We start from the raw sequence: 21,596 nt of genomic DNA, 5'->3' as shown, positions 1-21,596 counted from the left end.
TTTGAAGATGAATTTGGGCAAAATGGTTGAAAAATCACATACAATAACTAAAAATATGATTATCACTTTCGACCAATAGGTGGCGCAGTTACGAAACTGATGTGATGTGGTCAGAGTGAAGTGACAATGACACATACAAAGTTTGGTGTCAATATGTCAAGGCATTGCAGATATAAAGCCTGAATAGTCATTTTGGCATCATGCCTCAACTTTGCCACTGCGGTATACGAAAACGGTTTCGTCTATCGACACGAAATCCATAACTTTTACTCGGCACGGTCTGGAGATGACACGATCCGATTTTGGTGAAAATCGGACGTTCGGTCTAGGAGGAGTTCGAAAAAGTAGGTTTTAAAAGAAAATAAAGATGGCGGACAGGAAGTTTGGCTGACTATGGCAAAATTGGTATCTATGTTTTCAGCATAACCCAAGGAATCTATTGAGATCAGTGTCATTACTATAGGCAAATTTATTCAAAAGTTATTAGCATTTTTGGAAATTTCATTATAACTTTTGACCAAAAGGTGGCGCTGTCTCATAATCTTTTGAGTACCTTTAGGGCTTTGTACTGATGACCCATACTGAGTTTCGTAACGATACGTTCATGCGTTCATAAAATACAGCATTTTAGCACATAATTCAAAATGGCCGACAGCCAAAATGGCCGATATGGAAAAATTGGATATCAGTCAACTCAACATGACGCCCTGAATCTATCGAGACCACTTTTGTGATTTTTGGACAAACCGTTCAGAAGTTATAAGCAAAAATAGCCTTTTTTCATATCTCCAGACCAGTAGGTGGCGCTGCGCCGAAACGCAGCATGTAGCCTCAGGTCATGCTTGTGATGACATGTAGGAAGTTTGGTTTGAATACGATTAAGCGATGCGGAGATACAGCCTTATGTCTGTTTTCGCAAGCGCTACGTAAAATTTGTTTGCGCGTTTATCGAAAACGGTTTGACGAATCAACTTGAATTCCATAACTTTTTGTCCCCACAGCCTGAAGATGATCTGGTGCAATTTTGGTGCAAATCGGACAAACCGTCTAGGACGAGTTCGCAAAAGAAGGTTTTTTGGACAATTCAAAATGGCGGCCATATTTTTATGACGGAAAATGACGTCATAGGGTCCAGTCGAATCGTCGTGAGCTCAGGAATCAGAGGAAAAAAGAATTTTGTTGATAGGCCTTACGGTTTAAAAGTTATTAGCATAATATAAGTGAAACTTTGGACAGGTGGTGGCGCTAGAGGGAATGAGTTAGAGACACCAAAATTGGTGCAATTACTGATGGGAATGTCCTCTATCAGAATGTCAAACCGGAACAACTTTCCCGCATACGCTTCTATGGGCTGCCATAGACGCCCAGTCGGAAGAAGCAGAATAATAATAATAATAATAAATATAGCTGCAAGCAGCAATCACCGGGGCCAAGCGCAAGCAAGACGACAAGACATGCCAAAGTGGCTGGGAGTGTGAGACCCACTGCAGCAAGGAGCAATTAAAGACATTTGAAGATGAATTTGGGCAAAATGGTTGAAAAATCACATACAATAACTAAAAATATGATTATCACTTTCGACCAATAGGTGGCGCAGTTACGAAACTGATGTGATGTGGTCAGAGTGAAGTGACAATGACACATACAAAGTTTGGTGTCAATATGTCAAGGCATTGCAGATATAAAGCCTGAATAGTCATTTTGGCATCATGCCTCAACTTTGCCACTGCGGTATACGAAAACGGTTTCGTCTATCGACACGAAATCCATAACTTTTACTCGGCACGGTCTGGAGATGACACGATCCGATTTTGGTGAAAATCGGACGTTCGGTCTAGGAGGAGTTCGAAAAAGTAGGTTTTAAAAGAAAATAAAGATGGCGGACAGGAAGTTTGGCTGACTATGGCAAAATTGGTATCTATGTTTTCAGCATAACCCAAGGAATCTATTGAGATCAGTGTCATTACTATAGGCAAATTTATTCAAAAGTTATTAGCATTTTTGGAAATTTCATTATAACTTTTGACCAAAAGGTGGCGCTGTCTCATAATCTTTTGAGTACCTTTAGGGCTTTGTACTGATGACCCATACTGAGTTTCGTAACGATACGTTCATGCGTTCATAAAATACAGCATTTTAGCACATAATTCAAAATGGCCGACAGCCAAAATGGCCGATATGTAAAAATTGGATATCAGTCAACTCAACATGACGCCTTGAATCTATCGAGACCACTTTTGTGATTTTTGGACAAACCGTTCAGAAGTTATAAGCAAAAATAGCCTTTTTTCATATCTCCAGACCAGTAGGTGGCGCTGCGCCGAAACGCAGCATGTAGCCTCAGGTCATGCTTGTGATGACATGTAGGAAGTTTGGTTTGAATACGATTAAGCGATGCGGAGATACAGCCTTATGTCTGTTTTCGCAAGCGCTACGTAAAATTTGTTTGCGCGTTTATCGAAAACGGTTTGACGAATCAACTTGAATTCCATAACTTTTTGTCCCCACAGCCTGAAGATGATCTGGTGCAATTTTGGTGCAAATCGGACAAACCGTCTAGGACGAGTTCGCAAAAGAAGGTTTTTTGGACAATTCAAAATGGCGGCCATATTTTTATGACGGAAAATGACGTCATAGGGTCCAGTCGAATCGTCGTGAGCTCAGGAATCAGAGGAAAAAAGAATTTTGTTGATAGGCCTTACGGTTTAAAAGTTATTAGCATAATATAAGTGAAACTTTGGACAGGTGGTGGCGCTAGAGGGAATGAGTTAGAGACACCAAAATTGGTGCAATTACTGTTGGGAATGTCCTCTATCAGAATGTCAAACCGGAACAACTTTCCCGCATACGCTTCTATGGGCTGCCATAGACGCCCAGTCGGAAGAAGCAGAATAATAATAATAATAATAATAATAATAAGAACCGGAACGAAAACAATAGGTGCCTCCGCACTTTCAGTGCTTGGCCCCTAAAAAGAAAAAAAAGAAGAAGAATAAGAACGGGAACAGATACAATAGGTGCCCGCACCTTCAGTGCTTGGCCCCTAATTACTGTATCTTAAAACAAAATAGAATTTATTATGTAATTTTACTTCTCTAGTAAACGCTTCTTGGTTTAAGAATTTTTTGATATTTGGACTGGAAACAAAACAAAAATACTAATTACGAAAGTATTTTTTGCAGTGTAAAAAAAACCAATCTAGCATTGGTTTAAATTTGAAACGTTAGCTGATTGACCCAAATCAGTCACCCAAAATATGTAAACATAATACACCAAAAATAAAAACCAACCGGTACATAAACTAGAAAATCAGATTAGTGGGTAATAACTTTTAAACCTAGTTGATTAACTTTTTTCAAAAACCTACACGCACCATCAGCTCTCTACAGGACAGTGTGCGCGGCTCTTAAAAGAGCCTTTGTGTGTTCGGCTCCGGCTCTACTTGGAGCTGGTGTACTTGGTGACGGCCTTGGTGCCCTCAGACACGGCGTGTTTGGCCAGCTCTCCGGGCAGCAGCAGACGCACGGCGGTCTGGATCTCTCTTGACGTGATGGTGGAGCGCTTGTTGTAGTGAGCGAGACGAGACGCCTCACCGGCGATGCGCTCGAAGATGTCGTTGACGAAAGAGTTCATGATGCCCATCGCCTTGGAGGAGATGCCGGTGTCAGGGTGGACCTGCTTCAGCACTTTGTAGACGTAGATGGCGTAGCTCTCCTTCCTGGACTTTCTGCGCTTCTTTCCGCCCTTCCCGGCGGCGCTCTTGGTGACGGCCTTCTTGGAGCCCTTCTTAGGCGCGGGCTTGGCTGGTTCCGGCATGATGAGGAGTGACCGCAGAGAGACGAGTCCGTGCAGCTCCGCAGCGACTCTGAGCCTTTATTCACCGCACTATGCTAATTTACCAGGAGACGCGGAACTTCTGACGGCCTGTTTTCATTGGCCGAGCCCGTAAACTCGTGTTTCATTGGACAACTCAAAGCATCATGAGCGGATCCACGGCCAATCACAGGCGGTTAAATGATAGCCCCGCCTACCGTCCTATGTTTGAATGACGTGCTTTCCTTTGTTTCATTTCCCGCTCTTTTTATTTATAGATTTAAGTAATATTTAGATAAAATAAAGGGTTCTATCTAGACACATATTGTGCACCGTCGTGTAATTCAAACATCTTATCAAACACATTTGAAGGGGTTTTGGAGAAAAGAGACCAATAACGGCCTGACTCCCTTTAAAAACAGCTTTTCCTCAGAACTTCATTGATTCGTTTAACTGAATAACTTAAACTACATAAATAGCAAATAAAAGCCCATTTCTTTTTGCACACCGAGGTAGTGTACACTTTGAGCAACTGTAAATGTGAGATTTAGGCATCAACTGTTTGATAAAGAGAATGAAAAGTATGAATGTTTAAAGTCCAGATATATATTATTGTATAACTATTTATGAGCTCATCAATAGTGTATTGTCTCTCAGAATTTATTTTCTTTTTAAAAGCCTTATTATGAAATTAGTTGCTAAATCATGGCTCTCTCTGTGCGCGAGTGTGTGGCTCTTAAAAGAGCCGTTGGGTCCGTCAGTGTCTCCGGGTCCGGCGTTTATCCCCCGAAGCCGTACAAGGTGCGTCCCTGCCGCTTCAGCGCGTACACGACATCCATGGCGGTGACGGTCTTCCTCTTGGCGTGCTCGGTGTAGGTGACGGCGTCGCGGATCACGTTCTCCAGGAACACTTTCAACACACCGCGGGTCTCCTCGTAGATCAGCCCGGAGATGCGCTTGACGCCGCCGCGGCGAGCCAGACGCCGAATGGCGGGTTTGGTGATGCCCTGGATGTTATCGCGCAGAACTTTACGGTGACGCTTCGCGCCTCCTTTTCCGAGCCCTTTCCCGCCTTTGCCTCTTCCAGACATGCTTACAAGATCGATCAGGTCAACTGTGAATGACGAGCGTTGAATGGAGGCATTTTATACTTGCTTACAGGACCTGACGGAAACCAGCGCCGCGTCACATGCGCGCACCCCTCCCCAAAGTATAGAGCGCGAAACATTTAACCGCCACTCCTCCGATCTGCAGCTTTCCCTCGTTTTACATAAAACATTCAGATAATATAATTTACAGTAGAACTGGTTAATGAACAATGCTGTTCTACAAGCTCAGCAAAGTAAACAAAGAGGGACACGAGACATCACAATATTGATTATAGTAAAATTATGAATAGTGGTATCTGATATTTGTGTGTGTGTGTGTGTGTGTGTGTGATACCCACAAAATTGCAATATCTGAAAACCTTGTCCAGTTCAGATTCACTCATGTTCACATTGGTTTTGCTGAAGTGACAATGTCCACTAATGATCTCCTTTATAACCTGCACTTATTTCTGCTTAATGAAAATAGGCACATTGGAATAATTTAGTTGGTAATACTGAAGGTCTGAACCAAATGCCATAAACTCTGATCAATTGGAGATAAATGGCCAATTTGTGATTTAGGAAACTGTAATTGTTTATGACTTCTGCCCTCATAATTGTCCAGAACTATGCTTTACTGAAACCAGATCTCGCACTGTCGCTTTATATTCAGCGGTGAAAGTGGAAATTGTCTCGTTTATAGGAAGTGATGTGTGGCTCTTAAAAGAGCCGTTGGGGTTTGGTGCGCGTGCACAGGTCTAGGCGCGCTCTCCGCGGATGCGGCGCGCCAGCTGGATGTCCTTGGGCATGATGGTGACTCTCTTGGCGTGGATGGCGCACAGGTTGGTGTCCTCGAACAGACCCACCAGATAAGCCTCGCTGGCCTCCTGCAGGGCCATGACCGCGGAGCTCTGGAAGCGCAGGTCCGTCTTGAAGTCCTGGGCGATTTCTCTCACCAGCCGCTGGAAAGGCAGTTTGCGGATCAGCAGCTCGGTGGACTTCTGATAGCGGCGGATCTCCCGCAGAGCCACGGTCCCGGGCCGGTACCGATGGGGCTTCTTGACGCCGCCGGTGGCGGGCGCGCTCTTCCGCGCTGCTTTAGTCGCGAGCTGCTTCCTCGGGGCTTTGCCGCCGGTGGATTTGCGAGCGGTCTGCTTGGTTCTGGCCATCGCTGCAGTTTCTCCTCTCTCGGTCCTGCTTGCGCTGGAACAACTGATGCTCTCTGTTACACGCCTCCTGCTTTTATAGCATTGGACCGTCACGAGCTCACAGTGTCGCGATGATGCAGAGGCTTGTGATTGGCTAGTGTGTGACGTAGACTTATGACTGCTAGCCAATGACTGCGCGTTTCCTCTTTTCAAGCACGCGGAGGGTTTCCCGCTCAAGACGCTTTGTTCAGTTGTGGACTATTTTGCTCGTTAATCAGTGTAACAAACCTATAGGCTTTATTCTCACATTTCTGTATTTATTTGTTCTGAAATACTCGTCTTATTCCCAGTGGTTGCAGATCTCTGATCAGAACACAATCACACTACAGTATAAAGCTCTGCGGCAGATATTAAGACACACTGTCATCATCCGGATAGTTCAGCAGCAGCTGCTAAAGACCCGCAGTAACACTGACTAGTTTCTGTTGCACTGACATTCCCTGAAGCAGATGAGGAGTTTTGATTTTGGGTAATCTAGTAATATCCAATACATTATCAGAGTTTGGTAGCAGGTCACACGGCTCCATATGTCCCCAATGAAAAGAGCATTTTTCACTCATTTGCATCCCATGAGTCTCCTTCACTGGTCAGTAAAGAAGTATTTTCAAGATCTTAACATTATCATCAAATGTTTTAGAGGACATAATAAAAAACTGGGTTTGCCTCAAGGCAAGATTGTACCTTAATGGTTTTGCTTAAGGCCATTCCAGACATACTGGGTTGGGATACAAATATGCACATTTTATTTAGCACATAAAACACAACAGCAGTTGATGAGGAAGAGGAGGATATAGTGACGGTGAATCCTGCAGAGAGAGAGGAGGATGAAGATGAAGATGATGATGGATGAGATAACTTGATATGATTGTAATACTTGTGCTCCACTACGGTTGCCTGAGAGCAAAGCTGCATATTAAATGTTATCTTATTAAAATTGAATTTGTAATGCATTAAAAACTGGATAAATGTATTTGTCTGGTTAAATAAATGTATGTTTTCAATAAATATATTTATTTTTTCAATGCGAAAATGTCAAATATACCTGGTGTGGCACAATGTTGCCACAAACAACGAGACAACACATTTCTAAAAATCACAAATTGATTGTTATAATGTCCCATATTGAGCAGGAAAAACACGAATATTAGTTACTTTCCTCATTGAGATCATATTACGTACCATATATTAATATTAAAGAGATGGATTAGAGGCTGTGAGTGGGATAAAGTCGTAAATCTTATCCACAATCAATCGAGTATAGGATGTTGATGGTCACACACACAGAAAGCTCTCCACCAGATAGAGTGAGTGGCTCTTAAAAGAGCCGTTGTTGGTCGGTGAGGGGCCGGAGCGCTTATTTGGCCTTGGCGGGCTTCTCGGTCTTCTTGGGCAGCAGCACGGCCTGGATGTTGGGCAACACGCCGCCCTGAGCGATGGTCACTCCGCCCAGAAGCTTGTTCAGCTCCTCGTCATTGCGCACCGCCAGCTGCAGGTGCCGGGGGATGATGCGGGACTTCTTGTTGTCCCGAGCGGCGTTTCCAGCCAACTCCAGGATCTCCGCGGTCAGATACTCGAGCACAGCCGCCAGATACACAGGAGCTCCGGCGCCGACGCGATGGGCGTAGTTGCCTTTGCGGAGGAGCCTGTGGACACGGCCGACGGGGAACTGCAGCCCTGCCCTGGACGAGCGAGTCTTGGCCTTCGCTCGAGCTTTGCCGCCGGTTTTGCCTCTGCCGCTCATTTTAGAAATCAGTTCCTAAAGCTTCACAGTGGAAGAGAACAGATGAAGAGCAGCGCTTCCACACACTGGCTTTAGCGAGAGCGCCAGTCGCTCATTGGCTAAGAGTCTGGTAACATTTAAACCAATCCCTGAACTTCCCTCCGAAACCCAACCCCCTTTCTGGCGGGAACAATAATTATGCACGAGTATTTGACAGATCAAAACATTGACCCAATACTGTACAGAATTATGTTCCTATTGTGATACTGGAGTTTCAACACTGCTTATTGTTTTTTGTATTATCACAATTCTCCAGTAGCTATAGTGTTATCTGTATATATTTTCCAGACCACAGAGAACTAGCCATTAATTTGAAGAGTAAGGGAGACATTGATACTCTTGTACACATAGACAGCATTGTATATACATAGTAGAATAGGGTACTATGAGGAATGTCCTTAGCATAATCTTCAAGCCTGATGCCCTGCACTGAGCTGCACATTTTGTGAAAAATAATTATTGGTATTACAGGATATTGCACGAGTCTGGTAACATTTAAACCAATCCCTGAACTTCCCTCCGAAACCCAACCCCCTTTCTGGCGGGAATAATTATGCACGAGTATTTGTGACGGTAAGACCACGCAGTTAAAGAATACTAAAAGGACTAAAAGGATATTAAATATCATTGTACAAACCACCTAGCTAATGGTAATGTGTCACTTTGTCGCTTGTAGTGTGCACACACCTTGACGCGTCATAATCTGAAGACCACGCCCACCGGGGGGAAAACAATCCATGTTTATATGAAGTATTTGTAGGAGAAAATTAAAATAGGTACAAAAAAGGATTTTATAAAAGTGTTACACCTTTCACACACTGTATATTCTGTGCACATTGACCCGATAGTGGACTGAATTATGTTCCTATTGTAATACTGGAGTTTTAACACTGCTTATTGTTTTTATTGTCACAATTCCAGTAGTTATGTGTAGATATTCTGTACTGTTAAACAATGTATTATTTGAACTGTGATCACTGACCGTCATAAACTTCTTGGCCAATTTATGCTTAAAAATGGTTTTAAGTTTTTTACACTGTTTGACTAGTTTTAGATACAATAAGTGTTTGCTATTGTTCGTTCAGATTGCACGAGTTGAGTCTGTTATCATTTAAACCAATCCCTGAACTTCCCTCCGAAACCCAACCCCCTTTCTGGCGGGAATAATCATGCACGAGTATTTGACAGAAGAGATGAAACCATTGAAATATTAGTTCTGGGAGAAAATTCAAATATGTACAAAAATGGATTTTTATTAAAGTTATAAAGTTTATAAAACATTGACCCAATACTGCACAGAATTATGTTCATATTCTAATACTGGAGTTTTAACACTGCTTATTGTTTTTTGTATTATCACAATTCTCCAGTGTAGTGTTATCTGTATATATTCTGCAGTTATACAATTTATTATTCAAACTGTGATCACTGAACCCTCATAAGCTTATTGGCCATTTATATGCTTAAGAAATGGTTTAAAAGTTTCTCAAAACGTTGTGACTAGTTTTAGAGACAATAAGTGTTTCTATTGTTCGTTCAGATTGCAGAGTTGAGCTGTGATCTGAAAGTCTCATTCTGGCTATTTGCTCTCGAAACTAACAAATTACTAAAATACACGAGTTTTGCTCTTTACTCGGAGTTAGTGGGTGGCTCTTAAAAGAGCCGTTGATGTGAATGAACAATAGCAGAGGTTTATCTCTTCTTGGGCGCTCCCCGCTTGGGCTTGGCGGCTGTAGGCTTCGCCGCCTTCGGTTTCGCCGCCTTGGCCTTTTTCGGGCTCTTGGCGGCTTTCTTCGCGGCCGCGGGCTTCTTCGCCTTCTTGGGGCTCTTCGTCGCCTTCTTGGCGGGCTTGGCGGCGGGTTTCTTGGCCTTCTTGGGCGATTTCTTGGCGGCGGCTGCGGGCTTCTTCACCGCGGCGCTCTTGGGCTTCTTGGCGGCGGCGGGTTTCTTGGCCGCGGGCTTCTTCGCTTTAGGAGCCGCTTTCTTGGCCGCGGGCTTCTTCTTGCTCTCGGCTTGCTGCTTGTTGAGCTTGAAGGAGCCCGAGGCGCCGGTTCCTTTAACCTGCACCAGGGTGCCTTTAGTCACCAGGCTCTTGATGGCGATCTTGACGCGGGAGTTGTTCTTCTCCACGTCGTAGCCGCTGGCGGCGATCGCTTTCTTCAGCGCGGCGAGGGACACGCCGCTCCTCTCCTTGGACGCGGACACCGCTTTGACGATCAGCTCGCCGACGCCGGGACCGGCTTTCTTGGGCTTCGCAGCGGACTTCTTCTTGGGCGCTTTGGCCGGGGCGGCAGCAGCCGGGGCGGGGGCGGTTTCTGCCATGATCTCTCTCTCTGGTCGGATGATCTGCAGCGTTTCTAACAAGGTCTGCTATCAGCAGTGAATGAGCAGCGCTCGCGCGGCGCTGCGCCTTTAAATAACACATGAGAACCTCGTAGACTCAACCCTCCCGCTCGGTGTCTGTGCGCGTCCTCGAGCCGCGGACTCTTGTGTTTTCTTCTCTTACATTTGGGGCAAAACTGGAGCGATTAAATAGTTTTTCGCAGTCAAAACAAAGCGAACAGAAAGCAGAGGTTCTGGGCTTTCATTAGAGAGTAAAATACGCGAGGAGGAACTGTTTATTTTGACTCTGTCAGCTCAAATCCGAGGCGAGCATCAGCCACGGAGAAAAGCTGTGTGTAAATGTGATGGAAAGTTTGAGTGTAAAAGTGTGTGAGAGTCTGAAGGCGTGCTGTGTGTGTTCAGCACACAGTCCGAGAGAGACTTCAGTGACTCCGCATCGGTGAGGGTCGTGAGGAGGCTTTGGTACAGCTGCTGTTTTGGGCGCTTGAAGCACAAGAACATCATCAGAGTCTGTCTGTGACTCTCATCTCTGGCCTCATCATCAGCATCACCATCATCATAAATATATACGTCTGATCACACAGTGTTACTGTTTTAACTTGTGTTCATAAGCTGATGTACATCATATCGTGTAAATAAAAGTGTAAATCGTCATTTGTTTCTCAGTTTTCGGCTCGTGAATGAGGATTGTGTTAAAGCTCTGAATGAGTTTCTCCTTTACAGCAAGTGACTTAAAAACAACTTATGTTTCTCTCTATTTCTTATTTCCCTCCTTGTTCTAGCTTGTACTTTTCTGGACAATGTTTGAAACTTTGTATTCTAGCATTTTGTATTTCCTTACGAAGAGAAGATCCAGATAAATCATAAGTAGGCGGCTGCATATATGGACAAAAAACACCTAACCCTAAACAAATTCTAACAAAAGGTGTCTCAGCTGTTTTGTGTAGTAGTAGGTGTGCTTAATAACATATTAAAAGTTTACCAAAGTTTGACCACTAGAAAGGTGACCTTTTCAAGATGGCGTCCAAGATGTAGGAAGCCCTTAAAATATCCTATCTCCTTCATTATTTGACCTAGATAAGTAATCTTGGTGTCTAATCCCATGTTTTCTGGGTCTATGAATCCATTGGACGTGTCTAAATTGCACTGACATGATTACATAAGTATGGAATACATGATTTTGTGAAATTACTGTAAGGTTTTATCTTTGTTTGGGGTGAACCAGAGATGGTAACGATTTAGCTTATGTCATGTAACTCCTACTCAGTACGTGTTTTTTGACACCCTTTTTTTGCTAAAACACATACTTGACATTCAATGTAAAAGTTATTGCACCCAAAAGTTACTTACATTGGAGTTGTATAACTTTGATTAGATTTGATTTACTTTATTAATCCCCAGGGGAAAATGTATAGGCTATGTCACAGCAGTACAAAAACATAATGAATAAATAAACAGCAACAACAACAAACAACACAGCAACAAGTCTTGTTCTCAAGTATCCTTTTTTCAAAGCATTATGATTATATGAACAGGATAAATTTTTTTTTAAAAAAAAGTATATAATCTTATATAACACTGATTATAAAATCTAATTGCGATTGGGAAAAAAGACTTTCTAAAACGCTCTTTATGGCAGCGTGGATGAATTAATCTTGAGCTATATACTCACAAAAGCTCGAGATATTTCATGAAGAGGATGACAGTCATTAGTCCTATAAGAGAAAGTTTCCCAGTCATTCTATCCTGCATCTCCTATAAAGTGGGTAACACACTCCCCACAACAGAGCCTGCCTTCTTTATGAGTTTATTTAACTTATTCTTCTCCTTTTCCAACAGCCCCCCTCCCCAACATGTGATGGAGTGCAGAATCACAGATGAGACTAGAGTCATGTCTTAAGCAGTACCTGGCGTTCCCCAAAGGATCTCAGTCTTCTTAACAAATGAATACGACTCTGACCCTTCTTATAGACATGCATCGTATTATCAGACCAGTTGAGCTTGTTGTTCAGATATACACCCAGATACTTATAAGTTGTTACAATCTCAACTTCTAACTCTTAAATTTACTGGTTCCGCTTTCTGAGGAAGTCTACTAAAATCAACCACTTTGTCTTACTAGCATTTAGCCTGAGACCGTTTCAGTCACACATCTCTTTATTAGCTCCCTATATTCACTCTCATCGTGGTGCTTTATACAGCCAACTATTACAGAATCATCTGAGGATTTCTGGACATGAAAAGGTTTAGATTTATACTGAAAATCTGATGTATAAAAAGTGAACAAAAATGGTGCTAAACCCGTTCTTTGAGGAACTCCAGTGCTGCACTACTCGAGACACACAGTCCTGCGTCCTCATACTGTGGTCTATTGGAGAGATAATCAGTTATCCAATTGACAATACCCTGATGTACTCCGACATTTTCCATCTTCGCAGTAGTGAAAGCTGAATAGTGTTAAATGCACTAGAGAAATCAAAGAATGTAATTCTGTGCTGTCCGGGGTCTCTAAATGACTGAAGGATTTATGCAAAAGGTAAATAAGTGCATCATCCACACCAACACCAGTTTTGTAAGCGAACTGTAATTTATCGTCTGCACCACACAATACTGACTTTAAATGGTTTAAAACCAATCTCTCAACAACCTTTATTAACTGTGCTGTTAATGCAATAGGCCTATAGTGCGAGAACTCAGTGGGATTTGTTGATTTAGGTACGGGTACTACACATGATGTCTTCCATAAAACAGGTAATTTTTCTAAACGCAAACTCAAGTTAAAAATATAATGAACCACCCTGCAAATCTGATCTGGACCCGGGGATTTCTTTGTCTTAATCCTCCTTAGCCCACTTCTTACTTGTTCAACTGATATTGAAAGAACAGGATCATACTCACAAAAGGGAGAAAAGGGTGAGCGTAGAGCTCGAGGTGGATGTGATGAAGAACCCCGTGGTAAACTACTTAATGGAGAATGTACAAAAACATTAGACCCAACATCAAATCTGTTAAAAAATACATTTAATTCATCTGCCCATGTCTGACCACCAGAGGCAGTGTATCTCCCTGCTTTATTCTCATGCCCGGACATCATCTTTAGATCTTTCCAAACCTCCCTCATGTTCTTTTGTTGTAATTTTCGTTCCATTTTTAACTTGTATATCTCTCTGTACTCTCTTTTGCTCATCCTTATCACCCGCTAGAAAGGCCCTCTTTTCTCGTTTAATAATACTTTTAACTCAGAGGTTAAGGGTTTGTTATTTGAATAACATTTGATCTTTTTAGGTACTGTGTTATCAACGCAAAAGTTTATATAATCTGTATACACTCAGTTAAACTATCAATGTCCTCATCATGTGATTTACACAGAACGTCCCAATCAGTTGTTTCGAACCAACCCATTAATGCTTCATAGACTGAATCAGACCACATCTGAACTGTTCTTATTACTGGCGGTTGCTTCCTCACAACCGGCACATCAACAGACCTAATATAAACAAGGTTATGATCCGATCGTCCCAATGGTGGAAGTGGTGAGGATCATAAACAATTCTGAACTAGCACGGACGGAGGTGTGTGAACGCTCTTAAATGGTCACTTATTTAAATTTGAATAAGGTAATACATATGTAATGCATCCTCTATAGATGTTTTTGAGTATAAAGTTGGCATTATTCTAAACCTCAGGTTAGATACGCTTTGGGGGAAAGGCGTACCAGTATCGGGTCCTTCCATTTGGTCTAGCTCTGGCTCAGGACGTTCTTGGATGAAGCTCTGGCCCCCTCGAGGCTCCAGGGCATCCGTGTGCTAAATTATCTAGACGACTGGCTCATTCTGGCTCATTCCAGAGAGTTGGTGTGTCGTCACAGGGACGTCCTTCTCCACCGCCTCCGGTCTCAGGTTGAGTGCTCAGAAGAGTGTCTTAACCCCTTCTCAGCAGACCACCTTCCTGGGTGTCCAACTCGATTCTCTCTCGATGCAGGCCCGTCCGGCCGCTGCTCGAGTTTCCAGTCTCCGTGATCGGCCCGCTTCAGGCTCGGCCATCATGTAGCGGTGGGCACGTCGCAGGCTTCTGGGGCTCATGTAGCGGTGGGCACGTCGCAGGCTTCTGGGGCTCATGTAGCGGTGGGCACGTCGCAGGCTTCTGGGGCTCATGTAGCGGTGGGCACGCCGCAGGCTTCTGGGGCTCATGTAGCGGGTGGCACGTCGCAGGCTTCTGGGGCTCATGTAGCGGTGGGCACGTCGCAGGCTTCTGGGGCTCATGTAGCGGGTGGCACGTCGCAGGCTTCTGGGGCTCATGTAGCGGTGGGCACGTCGCAGGCTTCTGGGGCTCATGTAGCGGGTGGCACGTCGCAGGCTTCTGGGGCTCATGTAGCGGGTGGCACGTCGCAGGCTTCTGGGGCTCATGTAGCGGGTGGCACGTCGCAGGCTTCTGGGGCTCATGTAGCGGGTGGCACGTCGCAGGCTTCTGGGGCTCATGTAGCGGTGGGCACGTCGCAGGCTTCTGGGGCTCATGTAGCGGGTGGCACGTCGCAGGCTTCTGGAGCTCATGTAGCGGTGGGCACGTCGCAGGCTTCTGGGGCTCATGTAGCGGTGGGCACGTCGCAGGCTTCTGGGGCTCATGTAGCGGGTGGCACGTCGCAGGCTTCTGGGGCTCATGTAGCGGTGTGCACGTCGCAGGCTTCTGGGGCTCATGTAGCGGTGGGCACGTCGCAGGCTTCTGGGGCTCATGTAGCGGGTGGCACGTCGCAGGCTTCTGGGGCTCATGTAGCGGTGGGCACGTCGCAGGCTTCTGGGGCTCATGTAGCAGTGGGCACGTCGCAGGCTTCTGGGGCTCATGTAGCAGTGGGCACGTCGCAGGCTTCTGGGGCTCATGTAGCAGTGGGCACGTCGCAGGCTTCTGGGGCTCATGTAGCGGGTGGCACGTCGCAGGCTTCTGGGGCTCATGTAGCAGTGGGCACGTCGCAGGCTTCTGGGGCTCATGTAGCGGTGTGCACGTCGCAGGCTTCTGGGGCTCATGTAGCGGTGGGCACGTCGCAGGCTTCTGGGGCTCATGTAGCGGGTGGCACGTCGCAGGCTTCTGGGGCTCATGTAGCGGTGTGCACGTCGCAGGCTTCTGGGGCTCATGTAGCGGTGGGCACGCCGCAGGCTTCTGGGGCTCATGTAGCGGTGGGCATGTCGCAGGCTTCTGGGGCTCATGTAGCGGTGGGCACGTCGCAGGCTTCTGGGGCTCATTTAGCGGTGGGCACGTTGCAGGCTTCTGGGGCTCATGTAGCGGGTGGCACGTCGCAGGCTTCTGGGGCTCATGTAGTGGTGGGCACGCCGCAGGCTTCTGGGGCTCATGTAGCGGTGGGCACGTCGCAGGCTTCTGGGGCTCATGTAGCGGTGGGCATGTTGCAGGCTTCTGGGGCTCATGTAGCGGGTGGCACGTCGCAGGCTTCTGGGGCTCATGTAGCGGTGGGCACGCCGCAGGCTTCTGGGGCTCATGTAGCGGGTGGCACGTCGCAGGCTTCTGGGGCTCATGTAGCGGTGGGTACGTCGCAGGCTTCTGGGGCTCATGTAGCGGGTGGCACGTCGCAGGCTTCTGGGGCTCATGTAGCGGGTGGCACGTCGCAGGCTTCTGGGGCTCATGTAGCGGTGGGCACGTCGCAGGCTTCTGGGGCTCATGTAGCGGTGGGCACGTCGCAGGCTTCTGGGGCTCATGTAGCGGGTGGCACGTCGCAGGCTTCTGGGGCTCATGTAGCGGGTGGCACGTCGCAGGCTTCTGGGGCTCATGTAGCGGGTGGCACGTCGCAGGCTTCTGGGTGGCACGTCGCAGGCTTCTGGGGCTCATGTAGCGGTGGGCACGTCGCAGGCTTCTGGGGCTCATGTAGCGGGTGGCACGTCGCAGGCTTCTGGGGCTCATGTAGCGGGTGGCACGTCGCAGGCTTCTGGGGCTCATGTAGCGGGTGGCACGTCGCAGGCTTCTGGGGCTCATGTAGCGGGTGGCACGTCGCAGGCTTCTGGGGCTCATGTAGCGGTGGGCACGTCGCAGGCTTCTGGGGCTCATGTAGCGGTGGGCACGTCGCAGGCTTCTGGGGCTCATGTAGCGGTGGGCACGTCGCAGGCTTCTGGGGCTCATGTAGCGGGTGGCACGTCGCAGGCTTCTGGGGCTCATGTAGCGGTGGGCACGTCGCAGGCTTCTGGGGCTCATGTAGCGGTGGGCACGTCGCAGGCTTCTGGGGCTCATGTAGCGGGTGGCACGTCGCAGGCTTCTGGGGCTCATGTAGCGGTGGGCACGTCGCAGGCTTCTGGGGCTCATGTAGCGGTGGGCACGTCGCAGGCTTCTGGGGCTCATGTAGCGGTGGGCACGTCGCAGGCTTCTGGGGCTCATGTAGCAGCCTCTCCTGTGCTGTGGGTCTCCTTCATATGAGACCATTCCTTTGCTGGATGAAACTCAGGGGCGTCCGCCCTACTTGTTAACTGTTGCTTTACAGTTGCCTTCGCTCTCTGGAGGTGGAAAGTTGTGCCTGCCTCGACAGGCATGCGCACCGCCTCCTCAAGACAGGTTTCTTTCGCTGAGAGCACTTCACGTTCCAGGGGACCTGAACATCACAGCGGACTTTCTGTCGAGACAGAAGCTCAAGTCGGGGGAATGGATGAATAAACAGTGGCTCAAATTTGGAGCATGTTCGGCGAGGCGGACCTCTTTGCGTCACAGAGCTCGACACAGTGCCCCCTGTGGTTTTCCCTGTCACGACGCCTCTGTGGATAGATGGCCTCGCTCATCCGTGGCTGGAGTTGAGACTGTATGCATTCCCTCCGGTCAAGCTAATCCCTGCAGTTCTTTGCAGAGTGAAGGAGTGTGGGATCCGCCTCCTTCTGGCCATCCCAGACGTGGTTCTTGGAGCTGAGCTCACTGGTGGACGATTCCTATCATCTGCGGTCTCAGCTCCAGGGCAGGATTGGGCATCCTCGACCCGAGATATGGAGGCTGTGGGTGTGGCCGATAAGAGGCAATCGCTAGCGACAGTGGTGTCTGGTCTTCCCGCTGATGTTCGGGAGACCTTCTACTAGACTGCTGTATTTCTCTATGACTCTAAGTGAGTCTTGGTGTTCGGCTCATGCAGTGGACCCAGTCAGCTCCCGGTCGGTTCAGTGCTGGAGTTCCTACAGGATAGATTTGTGGCTGGAGTGGCTGCTACCACCTTGAGAGTTTGTGTTGCGGCTGCCGCTGCCTATCAGGAGTCAGACGAGGTCCCCTTAGGTAGACACCGCCTGGTCTCCTCGTTCAAGCGTGGAGTTAGACGCTTGAGGCCTGCACGTCCTATTAGTGTCCCCAGCTGGGATTTATCAGTATTTCTGGATTGGATATTGGAGTCAGATCCGGACCGGATTCTCAAGGTGGCACTTCTGTCAGCGTTGGCCTCTCTCAAGATCTGCAGGCTCTTCCGTGAGTGAGCCTTGTATGGAGTTTGCCCCGGGTCTTGTGAAGGTGTTTCTACGGCCTAGACCTGGTCATGTCCCCAAAGTTTTGTCCACGTCATTCCGCTCTCAAGCAGCGCCGCCGAGGAGGCGCCCGCGCCATCAGCCAATGAAGTGCCGTGATTCTACACAGGTTCAGCCAATCAGCACATGCCTTCACGTGGCAGCCCTGTTTTGACTAATTTTACAGACAGTTCTAATGAATTTATTATTTTTTGTAATGGTTAATAACCACAGAAACCACCAACACTAGGCAAAACGATGTGAGAAAAGAGAAATATGCAATTACTTAAAGGGAAATTTTACTTTTTTTCACATAAATATGCTTGTAACCAATTGCTTTAATATATAATTGTACTTGTAATCACTTATCTATCATGCAAATATGCTAATTAGAATATTACATGGCCCAAATCAGGCACCAGTATTCCTGGTCTAGGAGGAATCGATGGAGTAATGGTCATTTCAAGGACCTGACGGCCGCCAGTTTGAAAAGTCAAACTTTGGTAAACTTTTAGTATGTTTTTAAGTACATCTGATACTACTGTAAACCTCTGAGAAACCTTTTGTTAGAATTGTTTGGGGTCAAGCCATATTTGCAGCTGACTATAAGATATAAATCAGGATTATGAAGAAGAGAAGTGCAGAGACTAAATCCAGCCCAGTGTGTGTATATGTGTATACGGGTGAATGACGGATAAGGATTTAAAATGTGTAAATAAATAAAACTGGCAAAAACCCTTTATACTTATTAGAGAGTTGTGTATGTAATGCAATGACACATAGACATTTCAAGAATGTTATTAACCACTTTATTTGGTAAATCAGATCTTTTTCCCCATGAAAATGTCATTCCTGGATAACGTAATGAATTTGTAAATTAATTACATTTCTACCATTGTTGGCATGTACTGGTATCCATAATTGGAGCTAACAAACAACTAGTGCTCGTAAAACTACATTTTAATCACAATTAATATAATCAATTTGGGATTTCATATAGACATGGGCTCAGTTTGGGCTGCTGATCACTCAAAATTCACAACCAAATAAATAAAAAAGCTGGAAAATGTTTACAAATGTTTTCCAATAAAGTAAATACAACTTGTTATAACTCCACAAGAAACAGAATTGTGTAATCTAACACACACATATATATGGGTTATATTAATACCCTGCCATTGTTAGACGGGAGGATATTCTGCAATATTTTTCAGGATTACCATAAAAACATCCTCAGTATCGTTGTTCTTTCCAACACTCAACCTTGAAACAACGTAAGAGACACTGACACGTTTTAATGACTTATAAAAGTTAAATTCAATGATAATGGCCCATGTGACTAATTAAATCATATGAAATCAAGATGAATGACAGCTAAAATATGGCAAAAAACACAATTATGTAAATAATGTTAATAATATAACAATAATAACTATACCTAAAAGTTTACAAATGTTAATTTAAAACTAGATTGTTATGCATATATCATTCTGGATAACAGTGTTTTAGTGGCTTAGTGTTGTCCAAAAGGACACATGATATTGCTACGAAGTGCACCAGTGGCCGAAATGTCAAAATATCAATATTTTAAGAGACGCTTCCTGACCGTTGCACATGTTGCTCCTTCAGGGTCTTCCTTTTGATACAATATTATGTCACATGACATACCACAATGCATTATGGTCTAAATGCTGTCTGTTATCCAGGAATGACATTAGACAAATCACAATTTGGGGACAAAAGTCTTTGTCATAAAAATGTAAATAAGCTTAGTACCGTATTATCACTATTTTTGTAAGAATCATTGAAAACATCAATACAATTAAGCCACAGTAGATTTTAAACACCTTTGTGTTGTATTTTTGTATTCAGATTTTATGCCGGGACAGTTAACCGGAATGACATTTTAGGACTTTTGAGCTCAATAGTTCCTTAAAGATTAATTATTTATAATTAATTCTCACACGAGTAATTAAAGAGGAATAAGTGGAGTATCGTGAAGTGCATATTGAAGTGCATTTAAAAATGCATACGTTTTTAATATGAATAAGGTTGGGACACCAGAATTGAAACGCCACGTGATTGACCCATATGTAAAGTAGAACTTGTAATATTAACAAAGTTGAAAATACTAACTTTTCAGAACGCAAAATATTAACAAAGAAAAAAACAAAATCTGAATTGGAGACAAAAGCTGGAACATTAACATTTAAATCCCTACAAGCGCCATCAGCTCTCTACAGGACAGTGTGCGCGGCTCTTAAAAGAGCCTTCGTGTGCTCGGCTCCGGCTCTACTTGGAGCTGGTGTACTTGGTGACGGCCTTGGTGCCCTCAGACACGGCGTGTTTGGCCAGCTCTCCGGGCAGCAGCAGACGCACGGCGGTCTGGATCTCTCTCGACGTGATGGTGGAGCGCTTGTTGTAGTGAGCGAGACGAGACGCCTCACCGGCGATGCGCTCGAAGATGTCGTTGACGAAAGAGTTCATGATGCCCATCGCCTTGGAGGAGATGCCGGTGTCAGGGTGGACCTGCTTCAGCACTTTGTAGACGTAGATGGCGTAGCTCTCCTTCCTGGACTTCCTGCGCTTCTTTCCACCCTTCCCGGCGGCGCTCTTGGTGACGGCCTTCTTGGAGCCCTTCTTAGGCGCGGGCTTGGCTGGTTCCGGCATGATGAGGAGTGACCACAGAGAGACGAGTCCGTGCAGCTCCGCAGCGACTCTGAGCCTTTATTCACCGCACTATGCTAATTTACCAGGAGACGCGGAACTTCTGACTGCCTGTTTTCATTGGCCGAGCCCGTAAACTCGTGTTTCATTGGACAACTCAAAGCATCACGAGTGGAACGAGGGCCAATCACAGACGGGTAAATTATAGCCCCGCCCACCGTCCAATGTTTGAACGACGTGGTTTCATTTGTTTCATTTCCCGCTCTTTGTATTTATATATTTTAGTAATATTTGGATAAAACAAGCTGGTTTAGACAAATATTGTGCGCCATCGTTTATTAAAACCCCATTTAAACACATTGAAGGACTTTTGGAGAAAAGAGACCAATAACAGCCAGAGCACCTTTAAAAACAGCTTTTCCTCAGAACTTCATTGATTCGTGAAACTGAACTACTTGAACTACAGAAATAGCAAATAGAAACCAATTTGTGTAAAACAGTGATCTCATTTTCCGAATTTAACTTCTACTTTATTTGGTACCATTGTAATTAAATTGTGTTTTTGTTCACTATGCAAATAACCGCGTTAGAGCAACTGCAAATGTGAGAAATTTATTTTAGGCATCTTTTCTGTTGGGGAGAATAAAAAGATGCTGAAAGTCGGATATACATTACCCTTTAACTATTTAATAGCTGATTAATAGAATACATTGTTGGTCAGTAAGACACAAATATGTATATTGTTATGGTTAGTTCAGTTAAATCATGGCTCTCTCTGTGCGCGAGTGTGTGGCTCTTAAAAGAGCCGTTGGGTCCGTCAGTGTCTCCGGGTCCGGCGTTTATCCCCCGAAGCCGTACAAGGTGCGTCCCTGCCGCTTCAGCGCGTACACGACATCCATGGCGGTGACGGTCTTCCTCTTGGCGTGCTCGGTGTAGGTGACGGCGTCGCGGATCACGTTCTCCAGGAACACCTTCAACACACCGCGGGTCTCCTCGTAGATCAGCCCGGAGATGCGCTTGACGCCGCCGCGGCGAGCCAGACGCCGAATGGCGGGTTTGGTGATTCCCTGGATGTTATCGCGCAGAACTTTACGATGACGCTTCGCGCCTCCTTTTCCGAGCCCTTTCCCGCCTTTGCCTCTTCCAGACATGCTTACAAGATCGTTCAGGTCAAGTGTGAATTGCGAATGTTGAATGGAGGCTTTTTATACTTGCTTACAGGACCTGACAG

The 21,596-nt window shown here is 45.8% G+C and overlaps 7 protein-coding genes across 7 annotated transcripts; all 7 read right to left on the bottom strand.

Annotated features, from left to right (window-relative positions):
* Positions 1 to 3,051: 3,051 nt before the first annotated feature.
* On the bottom strand, positions 3,052 to 3,816 carry LOC306985728 (histone H2B-like; the record flags this gene model as incomplete). Its single annotated transcript, XM_079588314.1, has 1 exon — positions 3,052 to 3,816. One exon carries the CDS (start codon positions 3,814 to 3,816, stop codon positions 3,439 to 3,441), a length of 378 nt encoding a protein of 125 aa, XP_079444440.1. The 3' UTR covers positions 3,052 to 3,438.
* Positions 3,817 to 4,592: 776 nt separating this feature from the next.
* On the bottom strand, positions 4,593 to 4,929 carry LOC306985748 (histone H4; the record flags this gene model as incomplete). The annotated part of the gene is made up of 1 exon (XM_079588354.1): positions 4,593 to 4,929. Exon 1 carries the CDS (start codon positions 4,902 to 4,904, stop codon positions 4,593 to 4,595), a length of 312 nt encoding a protein of 103 aa, XP_079444480.1. The 5' UTR covers positions 4,905 to 4,929.
* Positions 4,930 to 5,638: 709 nt separating this feature from the next.
* On the bottom strand, positions 5,639 to 6,101 carry LOC306984077 (histone H3.2). Its single transcript, XM_079585095.1, has one exon. The coding sequence runs from the start codon at positions 6,068 to 6,070 to the stop codon at positions 5,660 to 5,662; it is 411 nt and encodes a 136-aa protein (XP_079441221.1). The 5' UTR covers positions 6,071 to 6,101; the 3' UTR covers positions 5,639 to 5,659.
* Positions 6,102 to 7,271: 1,170 nt separating this feature from the next.
* Positions 7,272 to 7,850, bottom strand: LOC306991287 (histone H2A-like; the record flags this gene model as incomplete). Its single annotated transcript, XM_079599014.1, has 1 exon — positions 7,272 to 7,850. The coding sequence occupies one exon, from the start codon at positions 7,848 to 7,850 to the stop codon at positions 7,464 to 7,466; it is 387 nt and encodes a 128-aa protein (XP_079455140.1). The 3' UTR covers positions 7,272 to 7,463.
* Positions 7,851 to 9,179: 1,329 nt separating this feature from the next.
* On the bottom strand, positions 9,180 to 10,245 carry LOC306985709 (histone H1-like). Its single transcript, XM_079588275.1, has one exon. It carries the CDS (start codon positions 10,209 to 10,211, stop codon positions 9,582 to 9,584), a length of 630 nt encoding a protein of 209 aa, XP_079444401.1. The 5' UTR covers positions 10,212 to 10,245; the 3' UTR covers positions 9,180 to 9,581.
* Positions 10,246 to 19,990: 9,745 nt separating this feature from the next.
* Positions 19,991 to 20,368, bottom strand: LOC306985719 (histone H2B-like; the record flags this gene model as incomplete). The annotated part of the gene is made up of 1 exon (XM_079588301.1): positions 19,991 to 20,368. The coding sequence occupies one exon, from the start codon at positions 20,366 to 20,368 to the stop codon at positions 19,991 to 19,993; it is 378 nt and encodes a 125-aa protein (XP_079444427.1).
* An 836-nt stretch (positions 20,369 to 21,204) lies between these two features.
* Positions 21,205 to 21,516, bottom strand: LOC306985740 (histone H4; the record flags this gene model as incomplete). The annotated part of the gene is made up of 1 exon (XM_079588341.1): positions 21,205 to 21,516. One exon carries the CDS (start codon positions 21,514 to 21,516, stop codon positions 21,205 to 21,207), a length of 312 nt encoding a protein of 103 aa, XP_079444467.1.
* Positions 21,517 to 21,596: the final 80 nt, after the last annotated feature.

The sequence above is a fragment of the Phoxinus phoxinus genome (assembly GCF_949152265.1).
Source record: "Phoxinus phoxinus genome assembly, chromosome: 2".
NCBI lineage: Eukaryota > Metazoa > Chordata > Actinopteri > Cypriniformes > Leuciscidae > Phoxinus > Phoxinus phoxinus.
The sequence above is the reverse complement of the archived record's forward strand: the minus strand, read 5'-3'. Positions and strand labels throughout refer to the sequence as shown.

What these genes read in the sequence shown, in the direction of transcription:
- LOC306984077 (XM_079585095.1), bottom strand. Translation starts at nt 6,070, where the DNA reads ATGGCCAGAACCAAGCAGACCGCTCGCAAATCCACCGGCGGCAAAGCC.
- LOC306985709 (XM_079588275.1), bottom strand. Translation starts at nt 10,211, where the DNA reads ATGGCAGAAACCGCCCCCGCCCCGGCTGCTGCCGCCCCGGCCAAAGCG.